Genomic DNA, 11,959 nt, shown 5'->3' on the forward strand with positions numbered 1-11,959 from the left:
ATAGTGGAGAGAAAGTAAAGTGAAAAAAAAACCTAAATGACAATAACATTACACAGGTTCATATACACTCACTGGCCACTTCATTAGGGATACCTGTGCAGTATAATGCAGTCAACTGTTACGCGTTTAGACAATTTATTTCTTAGTTCTTTTTAATGGTTTAGATATGCCCAGTTGGCCCTATTAGCAGATTATAGCCCCCCATACACCCCAAAAAACAAAACAAATGACACATTTTGATCCCCCAAGTGTCTTTTTTTCAGTCATTTAATTTGGCAAGAGAAAACATTTGTCACAATGAACTGCAGTTAGTGGCAGAAACACTCCGCAATGTGACATTGTACCTTTATCTTAGTACCAACAAAAATCCATAACCTTTCAAACACATACAAAACATGGAAAACTTTGCATAAGAATAATTATTTGAACATGACTTCTGTCAACGTGGTGGTGCTTTTACAAGCTGCTTTTAAAAAGGAGAAAAAAAAATCCAAATGATCTACCTCTATTTTTATTAAAGCACACAAACAGTTTGACATTTAGCAGAACAGCAAATGTCACCAGACTGCAGCTTCCTGTAAATGATGTCAAACTTTGGGTCTTCTCTTACATCAAGTTTTAATTTTCAAAAGATTTTTAAAATATATTTTAGACAGTGTGGTGGACAGACTGGTCTATAGGGGGACTATAACTGTAGATGATTTCTGTGGTAAAGACACCTTGATCCCTTTAAATTCATCTTTAGCACATGGATTTACAATCTTCGTCTTTTATGTATAAAATATGAGGTAATAATGTTTAACAGAGAAGTGACGATCTGAGAGCCAGGTTGTGTACATTACATCTGCAAGTAGAACATTGTATAGTATACTATATTTTAGGAATAGCTAACCATTTAGGAATTACTGTATGCACAGCAACTAGTTAGCTTAGTTTGGCATAAAGACTGGACAGACTACCAGCAACTTTAAAACTTGATAATGAACAGATCGTTCTCACTTTGGGGAATCAAAAAAAAGTTGATGAAATGACAATTACAAATGCTAGTTGATGCAGTGACGAATGCTTTCCAAATTGAGAAATCTAGCAGAATGATTGCAACAGGTTGAGACTTCTGTTTTACTCCTGAATTACTTTTTTTTTTAAACTTTATTTTAATTCCAAAAACTCCCGAAATACATCACATTTATGAGTTAGGTTTAGAAGTGTTGGCTGGATATTTTTATTGCTTTTAGATATTTTCAGGCTTGCTGTACCATTCTTTTTCCAGTCCTTATGCTAAGCTAGGCTAATTTAAGATAGCTGTAGCCTCATATTGGCTGCAATGACATGAAAGTGAAATCAAACTCATGTTAAAATACAAGAAAACAACAATGTTGAACTACTCCTTATAACATACAACATACAGTATGTCTAATATACACTATACTTCAAACAGTACAATTAACAATACAATGCCATTTTCTTGTCTTTTTTATGTTGTACTGCATGATTCTTTGCAGTCTTCACATTTAGTGATAAAGTCTGATATTTAGCGAACATGACATAACTTATGTTGATCTCCAAAACAAGACTGTACTGTGACGATGTCAAACTCCAAAGCTGCCACTGAAGTCCTGCCTTTAAAAGTGGCTATGCTATGGCTTCTCTTTTAATAAAAGAAAAAGAAAAACAAATCAGGGGGAACACACAGAGCCTGGTTCAAACTGAGTCACGTGAGGGGTGACATGGGAGGAGGTAGTACAGGCACATGGCCTCATTTCAGAGTCTGAACTTCACTTAAAGCTCTGTTGTCTTTTTTTCTCCTAAGTAAGACAAAGAGATCAGACAGAGGTCAGTGCTAAACTCGCAAGTGCTGCAAACATAAATATAAAGACAATTACATGTTTAGTTCTCCCTAAGGCAGCTTTAGTTTGCCCTAGACCAAACTTTAAGCAAAACATTTGGGAGAAGTTGACCTTTATGCTCACAAAGAGTACTTTTAACTTCTGAGATACCAGTTTGCATTCATAATATTCAGTTTGTGTTCGTAAGTAGCTCTATTTCTTCCCAATCTGATCTCGGTGAGTCTCACTCTGGACTCTGGAGGTTTACTGTCCTGGAACGTAGGGCCAGCTGATGGAGCTCCCTGATAGCTGCATATCTCGGATCAACGTCTCGATTGGTGTCTTGCCCACCAGTCGCATGAAGAAGAGCTGGGAGATGAGGTTTGCCGGCACAGCACGCAGAGCTGGCAGGCGCAGCAGGAGGCGGCCAAAGCGCTGAGGCTGATTTGGGTACTGCAACCTTTCGTACTCTGTCAAGGCGACTTGAGCCTTCTCCTGCAAGGACTCTACATGGGCCGGGTCAGTCAGCCCACATGCGTCTGTAAGACAACAAAACAAAGAATTATACAATTTGGTGTTAAATATAGGGCTGTCAAACTATCATGAAAAAATCCCAGGTCCTTGCTGAATGTCCTCATGATTAATGTCTTAACACAAATAGCCCTATTTTTAATTAATTAATTAATTTATTTCTAGTTTGTTACTTGTTTTTTTTACTTCTGAGTATATGAACATTTTGCATCATAACTTCGCTGACTTCTTTGGTTATCACATGGATTGAAAAACAAGGGGAAACAACTAGCGTGGCTAACTCATAGTATTTCTAGAATAGTCACTGAACATGACAAAGAAGAAGCCAGGCACAAAATCCCCATGAAACTACATATTGTTGGTGTTACACCAGTTTTTCTTGGACAAGAAAAAATGTGTGAATAAGTCCAATTATGCAGAGTCAGGCTAGCTGCTTCCTGATATTTTGTGAAGCTAAACTCACCTGGTGAAAAGAGCGCAATGGCTTTGAGGCAGCTGTACTCAGCTGAGTCCACCTGCAGTCGGTTCAGCTTGTCCACCTGGTCCTGGAAAACCCGAACCTGGTCCATGAAGGACACGACACGCTCAGCTGACATGGGGGACGAGTGAAACCCGGCAGCTGCCAGCAGAGGAGCCATATGTAAAGGCAAGGCAGACTGAGCGGCATTTAGTATGAAGAGCTCACTCCAGCTCAGCCTCAGCAGCGCCACCTAGAGGATCGATTGTAGATTGAAAACATGTCACTTGAGAATAATAAGGGATAAGAGATCAAAACAGACCTTTTCTGTTCTAGTCAAGTCTACCAGCTTAGCCATGACAACTTGCAGTGTGTCAGCCATCAGGTTCTAATCAAAGTATATTAAAGAGAAAAGGCAAAATATGAAATATTTTTGTGCAGTATACAAAAATTATGTTTTAAAGCTTTGCCGTTTTTTGTAAACAACAGATACATTTAAGGCTTTAGTCCAACAAAGACTCTTTAAATGAAACACTTGAAGTTAAAAGTGAAAATGACACTGGCTAACTAAAGTCCACATCAAGCCCATAACCTTAGTAATAACTGTTTAATTTTCTATGGCCACTGACCATAGAAATAAAGAATATTACAGTTTTTTCATCATCATGTGGTCGATGGTATTTTTTAATGTAAGCTGCGATACAAAAAACTTAGAACATCAAATCCATCTTGTTTTTTTAGATGAAAAAAATAACTTTTAAGTATCACTTCCTATTATTTTTTTGAGCTGCTTTGTTGAAATCTTTTCTTTCACCAGTATAGTTGATATTTTTCATATAAGATTAACATATTTTTTTAAGCATCGTTGCTTGACTTTATATTCCGATACTTCTCATATCTTAAATGCCTTTCTGTATAAAAAGCTAGTTTGTCTAAATCTATGGGGTCTCCACGAATAAGATTAGAAGAGTTTTAGTTCTACAGTTTATGGTTTCATTTCATATCAAAAGTTTTATGGTTTGGGCGCTGGTGGCGCAGTGGTTAGTCCATGTGTACCATATATGGAGGCTATAGTCCTCAATATGGGCAGCCCAGGTTTGAATTCAGCCTGTGGCTCCTTGCCCACATGTCCACCCCCACTCTCTCCCTGATTTTCATCTCTATACACTATCCTATATCTCCAATAAAGGCCCAAAAATAAATATATATAAAAAAAAGTTTTATGGTGTAAAGAGGTTAGTAAAACAATCACGCTGTGTTGTTTTTCCTGACTGACCTGTTCTGAGACTGGGAGCTCTGGGAAGTACGGGATGTTTCTGGCCCACTCGATGGTGCTGAAGAGGAGCCGGGCGGCCAGCTCACAGATACTGTCGATGCCCATGACGGAGGCTCCGCTCGCAGACGCCTGCATTTGTGCCTGACTGTAAGGGGGGGTCCCGTAGCGGCTGTTGGGGTATGGTTCAGCCCGGAGGAGCTGGGAGATGAGTTCTGACACTGGCTGTCCATTGAAGTAGTCTGCCCCAATGTGACCTGGTACTGGTCCACCAACTCCTCCTACCATGGAGTTTGGACTAATACCTGTGTGAGCTGGAGGGATGCGCCCTCGCTGGACTGCTGCAGAAAATTGGGAGAAGACAGACAGCACAGTGAGAATCTGATTAATGACTCTCAAAAGTTAAACAATGTTTATTTCTTACACATGTAAAAGATAAATACTTTCAGGTATAGACTACTTTAGTGATGGTTTGTATTGTATTAAAATGTGCAAAGAAAGGTAAAAATGCTGTTTTATATTACAGAAAAAAACCCTCCATGCTCTCCAGTTTCATAAGTCCCCCCCCCCTTATAATTTCCCTTATAACAGGCCCTAAGATCCCATGAGCTTATGTGGTTCATATGACTGCTCAATCTAACAAGTTACCTTTAAAGGACCTGTTTCCCTTTCCAACAAAAAAAAATAGTCACGCTATTCATTTAGCTAGCTAATCCTACTCAGACACTGAAAAGGCATCGACATCTCATACAACCAGTGTAATTGCAATATGACACAGATGAAGAAACATATTTTATCAAATATAAGTTACATCTAGTTTAGCCACTGAGGTATTTGGTCTAAAAGCAACAAATGATGGCCTCTTGTTTTGATTCAAACTCTGCAGATGAATTATTAGTTAGTTGGTTAGTTAGATTTGAAGGTTAGATTTGCAAATTGACTTAGCCTACAATCTTAAAGTAGGCCTCTGGAAGAGTTTTCTTTTATTTCATAACAGAACATTTCGTTGCTGTTCTTTGAACACTGCTCTTGTTTGCCATGATGTTCACACTAGATATAGATCATTATGCAGTAAAACCACAGCCTTACACTATAATCACAGAGGTCGAATATTATAGCTTAACTCCATTGTAGTCTTAAAAGATCAGGCTATAATCTAATGGAATTAGGTAGGCCTAGTACATAGTACACAACTGCCCTCTTTGCACACCTAACTGGTTGATAAAACAAATAAAATAAAAAATAAAACACACTTTAAAGACCCTGTACCCTGCTTACGTAGCTGCACTTTCGGATAAACTTTTGTTAGTTTGGTTTAGTTGTAATTGCTCATTTAGCTTGATTACTGAAGAAAGCTCAAAAATCATTATTCACGACGTGTTGCTGAAATGTTCGACGAGCCCGCGAGCAAAAAACGAAGGTATGGATTAGCCTGCTCAGTGGTTGTGTTCAGTGTGCCCCAAGTCTTACCTTACAGGTGTGCACTTGTAGAAGAACTCTAACGCAGCCTAATTTAAAAGAAATAAGCTACAGATTTGACCGACAATAAGTCCTATACTTCTGTGGTTGGAACGGGGGGAACGCTTGCACATTTGTATTGACTTTGCCCTTCAACACGCAGATCTGGATTCCTCCCTGAATGGTATTCTTCAGACTATGAGTAAACTCTACAGCTGCTACATGTGCCAGTCTGCGTTAAAGGTGAAAAGGCATTTCCAGGTAATGTGGGAACAGCACGAACTGCGTCACGGCCGCAGCCACCATGGTTCATTAATAACCAGGCCCAATATAACCCCTGGCATTGCATACTGTCACCTCCGTGCACATTATGTTTGGGACTGCTCGTGGTATCCACTGACACAGACCGAAATATCAGTTGTCTTACAGCTTAGAGTTGACAAGAATACAAACTGGGTTAATTAAATGGGTTTACATTGCAGAAAGCATAATTATACATCGATTTTACTACAACAAAAATCAAATAAACTGTAGTCCCACCTGTTTCAAAAAATAAAACATATATGACTATATAAGAGTGATGCACAGACCCTTTGGGTTTAGACAGAACAGACAGAGCAGAGTGATTTTGTATTGGTTTTTTTCTGTTATGCAAATCAAACATGGTTGCCTCTAGTTTCCTTTGGTCCCTGAAGCTCAGCAGCTGCTGGGCGTCAAACACTGCGCTGAAAACATGTTTTGGTTGACAGTATAAATATTGTGCTTTGGATTACTGGCAAATGTCAGTGGCTGTTTCAGTCAGAGTAAGCACTTTCTCTGTGAAATATCCATTTCTGACATTTTGTTTTTTCCCCTGGTATTTGAACTAGTTTTTGCCATTTCCATTGCTTAAGGGTGTTTTTAATGCTTTGGTTATGTGGTGGGGACGGGGAGAAATCTGATACCTTAACCAAAAGATACATTAGCCACCATCTTTACCAAATACAACATCTAAATGCTCTTTACACATACCATCCTTTCACAATAATAATTTTAATAAGTTGAACCAAACTTGCATTTATTGATAAAGTTACTCTTTGGGGCAGCACCGAAATAACTCATCATTTTAAGTTTTTGAAGGCACCTGAGCAACAAGTTGAGAGGTGCTATAATGTTCAGAGAGCCGTGGAGCTGTCTTAGTGCATGATCATCTGTCTTCTGCCATTCACATGGCACATTTAAGTTTGTTGTTGTAAAAATAAAACATCTATCTATCTATCTATCTATCTATCTATCTATCTATCTATCTATCTATCTATCTATAGGAAAAAATCTTAAAATACTATGAAACCCTGATACAACAAGTCATCAGTAACATCGAATGTAAAGAAATTATTTAGTCTTGGATTCTTTACCTCTATCATTAAAATATATTTAGTGTATATATTTATACATCCACCAGTCCCCAAACCTCAACCTGTCACCTGCTGGGCATATTAGTGACAGAGCTTTGATACCTTCTTTGCGCATTCCAACACGGAAGCATTTCTTCAGACGACAGTACTGGCACTGGTTGCGGTGATGTTGATCGATTTGGCATTCTCGATTTGATCTAAGGAGACAAAAACAAAGAAATAACTGAAAAAAATAACGTTTTTAGAGCAAAAAGAAAATAGAAAATAGCTCTTTCCTGATATGAAGCAAAAATCTATCCAGAAAGCTTTAAACAAGTGTTCAATAAGGAAGTCATGTTTGTAGCAACATCTTTGCTCCCCCACACCTCCCTTACCTTGATGACCCCTGTGATGAGTGAACTGTGTGAGCCAAGGCTATTGGGGCTGTGACCTTTGTAAATCATCAGCCCTACCCGCCCTTGTGTTGCTGTTTACAGCAGTACGAGGTCTGCCAGTGTATGGAGTATTTTTCAACCTCTGGACATGACAAACTGAATAAAAAGACACCTTCCACTCAGAGCTGCTGTATTATTAGGTGGAAGAAATAACAATATTCAGAGGCTGAGAGGAGTCTTAATAAGGGTGAAGGATTGAGTTGCAACAATGTGTTCCTGCATGTGCTGAAGAATAATGGTTAAGTTGACCTTCTGAGGCAATCCATCCTCACATGACTGACCTTCAGGGCTTTCATATCTTTTCTTTCTTTTCTTTTTTTACCTGGAGCTGTTTGTTAGACGTATCCAAGGTTAGAACATATTCTTCTAAGGAGAGACATGCATTCAAATGCTGTGTCCTTTATAAATGTGAATGGCTATATGATGAAAATATAGCTACAGATGAGTCACTTTAAGCACTATGAACATTTCTTACAAGGTTTAGAACCTACTTATATGTACTTAATACAACTTTAACTATAAAGATAAACCTTTAAAAAAGGATCCATTCCCTCAGTCATTGGTGCCCACAGAAGGAGTAATCATTGTTGACAGCATTTATAAACACATTTTATCACCTAAAACTACATTATGGTGATTTAATCATGGACAACATGCAAAGAAGAAGTGTAAGTACTTTAAAAGAAATCAGATCAAATAAAGGCATTTATTCATCAGCTTTTCAACTGATTTTAATCTGAACCTTCCAGCAGCACTCACCTGCAAGAGTAGTTGAGGTTTCTCCTGATGCTCCTCTTGAAGAAGCTCTTGCAGCCCTCACAGGTGAACACACCGTAGTGCTTCCCGCTGGACTTGTCCCCGCAAACCACACAGTCCACCACGCAGGCCTTGTCCTCATCCCCGACGTCCACATCGCTGCTCCCAGCCTGAGGCGAGCCGTCATCTTCCTCCCTCCTCAGGTAAGCCTTCTCCCCCAGTCCATTAGTGTCCCCGTTGGGGTTGCCCCATCCCCCGCTCACCATGGCCATATTCTCTGAGCCACGCAGCCCTGGGAGTGGATCATGCACAGACACACCCGGTCCCCCAGTTTCAAACGACACACAAGGTCTAAAAAAGTGTCTCCAAACAAGAGAAGAGCTGCTCCAGTTTGTATTAAAGGCAGCTTTTGGCCAAGAAAAAGTTAAAGAAGGGCAAAAGTTGCCTCGTGCTCTCTCGTGTTGACCTTTTCTCCCCTTTGCTGTGTGGTCGTAATGACCTGGAGGTCCTTGGCAGTGTTGTTCTCTCTCTCTCTTCTATAATCCCTCGGCACTCTCTGTTCTTGTCTTTCACCCTCGTGTTCTGTGTCCTGACCTCCGATCAATGGCCACTGAGTTCTGAGAAAAACTTCAGACACACATTGAGCGGTTCAGAGTTCAAGCTGAAGAAAAGGGTGCAGCCTTGCTCTTTTCACAGGAAACAATAAATTACACTTTGACTCTCTTTCTCCCTCCCGCTCACTTTCTCTCTCTCTCTCTCTCTCCCCCCTTGTGGAAGAAGTAAAAGATACAAAACACCTCACTTATCCCTCAGCGTGGTGATCAAACTGAGACCAATCCAAAGGAAAAAGAAGCTGTGCCCCTCTGTCAGCGTAGGACTTTCTCCAAAAAGGACCAGCGAGTGGGAGGAAAAATGAAAACACAGCTCTCCTTCAAGCAGGGTTAAACTGCCCTGCCCTCTCCTCCAACTTATAAACTCGTCCAACCAGTTCCTGCCGTGCAGAGGTGTTATCTGCTGATCTGAGGCAGTTCTAGTCCAGACTCACTCTTGACTTGTCGTGGCTGTTATAGACGCTGAGGTGATAGTGATGAAAAGGAAAAAGAAGGTTTTGCTCTGGAACTGCCCATGGATATGTTCAAAGAGAAAAATTAGAAAGCTTATTTGTGAAATTACCACATGCAACTTCAGCTTTCTTTACACTGTGATTTTTTTTTTTTTTCTAGCTCCGAAGCATTTCTTTGCTTTAAAAATGGCTTCACACTATCTTGGTCCCATGCTTGATATTGAAATAAGCAGCAAAAAAGACTGCAATCTCTCTCAAACCATTCAAACAAGTCGTCCTCTTCTGCTTCTTTGGTTAAAAAAAAGTTTCCTTTTGGTTGCTCCAACTCGTTAGAGTCTGTTCTGTCAAGAGGCTCAAATGTCAGAGAAAAAAAACAACCTTAAACCAAAACCAGACTTGAGAAGTGTCCTTGTTGGCAGTTTGGCCTCCTCTCTCAAACTGTTGTCCCTCTCTTCTTCTCTTGTTTTGTCAGTGCTTGTCCATCCAGCAGTAACAACCAGAGGCCAGAACCTCTTTTGCATTCCCTGTCAGCAAGTCAGGGTGTACTCTTGCACTCTTTACAACTCTGCCCATCCGCTGTTCTTTCTGTTGGCACCGGCAGGAATAAATTAGGCAAAGAAGAGCAGGAAAAACACGGTCACAGAGCTTTTTTAGTGAAAGCCAGGCGCTGCAGTGGAGAGCAGCTCAGTGATATATCCTCCACTACTCTTCTCTCATGCTCCTCTCAATCCCCTCTCTGTGTCTCTGCCTCGCTCCCTCCTTTAGGGAGAGTGAGCGTGTGTCTGTGTGCTGAGGGATTTGACACTGCTATTCAAGCCCTGCCGTTGCCATGGCGCTGGATGCCTTATAAGGCCAGTGAAGTCAAAGAGCACGGAGTGGGCTGCAGCCGCACACACACATGCATGCTCACAGAAAGAATGCCTGGCTGCCTGACTGGCTGCCTGTTTCCCCCCTGACCCCGGGCCAGCCTGGGAGCAAAGGGGGAGTTAACCCCGACACTGCTGTAACACAAAGAGAAGGGTCTTGGGTCGACATACAGCCAGCACATGGCACTCGCACTTATGTTCTCCACTCCAGTATAATCCCAAAGAATTCCCTTCGACTTTGTTGGCTCGACAATAACAGGGGAGGCTTGTTGTTGTTGAGCAACTTGTCAAAAGGTTATATGATACTCCACTGGTTCCTTTTCACACCTGCTGCATACACTCACAGGTCTGTGTGAGGGATGCCACAGTTCCTGGATGATGGTCGTTGCCCTTTTTAAACTGGATTGTAGACCCACATTGGGAGAGGAAGGAAAAGATCAGTTTTAAAAAGTTGAGAGACGCCTTAAAATCAGTATATTGTCCTCATTGTGTGATTCTGCACTTCATGACTAAGCTTCTGAAGCCCAGCTACAGAAGTAGTCCTGTGCCGTGAACTGCAGCAGTGAGGTGAGGTTAAAAGTAAAGTCTTGTAGGTCAGTGTGTTTGGATGGGTGGACACTCAGTGCATCTGACTTTCATGCAGGGGCCCAGAGGTCACTCTCCAGAACACTCTGGCAATCAATCTGTGACCTTCCCATCAAATTTAAATATCTAGTCATAATACCCAATGATAATAGATGTCATCAACATGATGGATTCTTAACATGTTCTTTTTCTAATCTGCCATTTATGAAAATTAGTTTTTTGAAAACATTGGATAGGAACATCAATTGTATGCAATGCCAAATGTTCTATAAATATATACTGTATATGAATTTGACCACACTGTCAAACACCTGTCAAGCTTTCAGACCACCAATCGCTAATCTTATTGGATATTATCTGAGGAAGATAAAAGTGATGGTCAATCTCTCAATAATTTTGGTGTAGTAAGCACCCTGCTTAAGCTTTCTGCTAAGAATTTCTTTTCTGTGCGTTGATGCATTGCTGCAAAATCCATGGATTTCCCTTTAAGTTAGACCGTCAATGATCCATGGTACAACTAAAAGCAATGATGTAGGTTTTAGTTGTACAATCTGAGTGTATTTGCGGTGCAACTCATGTATCGTCTTGACAGTTTTCAAAGCTCCTGTGGAATTTCTCTCCTGCTTTGTCTGTCGTACCAACACTATTGTCATCTGAAGGTCTCCATGAAAAGAGGGAGGATAAATAAACAATCTGAGCCTGCTGCCAAGGTTTCCAATAACAGACTCCAAATGCAGGAAAAAAAACCCACAGTAGAGGTATTCACTGCTGCATGCCTTTTTAAAAGAACCTCTGTTTACCCAAAAAAAGTGTTTGCTCATCACATGGTTTTCCAGGAATTCCCTCAGAATGACAAAACACTTCTTCCCTGTGACGTTCAAAAAAACATTTTGCTCTCTCAGGAGAGAATGAGTAAAACAGCCGGCAGGAAGGGGAAGGCTTTCGCTTACGCCATGTCAGTGAGGTTAAGTCAGCTTTTAAAACATTTGTGAGCATAAGGTAACTTTAACCCACATCCGTCACAGCCAGACTCATTGTGCATGGATAGGCCTTTTGTTTGGTTAAGAGGTTATCAGGGCCCAAGCTAAGCTCATATACTTTGCATTAGTGCTTTCCTCAGAGCATTTGTAGACAGCAGTGGCAGTGGACCATGTGGGAGAGTATTTGATACTCAACAATACTTTCAATGGCTTGTAAAGCATTAGTTGTAGGAAATGTCAACTTAAAAAACATCTGTTTAACTGTCATCTGCTATTTAAAAAAAAGCCCTCTGTCAGGTTTAGTGAATTAAAATCCTCCTGAGAAAAGAATAACAG

General features: G+C 40.5%; 1 protein-coding gene across 2 annotated transcripts; it reads right to left on the reverse strand.

Moving 5' to 3' along the window:
- Positions 1–249: 249 nt before the first annotated feature.
- On the reverse strand, positions 250–9,946 carry LOC306827862 (nuclear receptor subfamily 2 group F member 6-like). 2 transcript variants are annotated; one of them, XM_079349944.1, is made up of 5 exons: positions 8,133–9,946; positions 7,042–7,136; positions 4,091–4,425; positions 2,821–3,067; positions 250–2,365 (listed from the first exon to the last, which is right to left on the reverse strand). In XM_079349944.1, exons 1-5 carry the CDS (start codon positions 8,399–8,401, stop codon positions 2,091–2,093), a joined length of 1,221 nt encoding a protein of 406 aa, XP_079206070.1. In that variant the 5' UTR covers positions 8,402–9,946; the 3' UTR covers positions 250–2,090. The 2 variants fall into 2 exon arrangements, with proteins under 2 accessions (XP_079206070.1, XP_079206069.1); XM_079349943.1 differs by having other exon boundaries at positions 4,091–4,428.
- Between the last annotated feature and the right edge of the window lie 2,013 nt (positions 9,947–11,959).

The sequence above is a fragment of the Symphodus melops genome, assembly GCF_947650265.1.
Source record: "Symphodus melops genome assembly, chromosome: 8".
Lineage (NCBI taxonomy): Eukaryota > Metazoa > Chordata > Actinopteri > Labriformes > Labridae > Symphodus > Symphodus melops.

Coding starts and splice junctions, on each gene's coding strand:
- LOC306827862 (XM_079349943.1), bottom strand. CDS start 8,401: ATGGCCATGGTGAGCGGGGGATGGGGCAACCCCAACGGGGACACTAAT. Junction 4,429..7,041: donor TGTTGGAATGCGCAAAGAAG/GTATCAAAGCTC, acceptor AATTTTCTGCAG/CAGTCCAGCGAGGGCGCATC. Junction 3,068..4,090: donor AGCTCCCAGTCTCAGAACAG/GTCAGTCAGGAA, acceptor TCGATCCTCTAG/GTGGCGCTGCTGAGGCTGAG.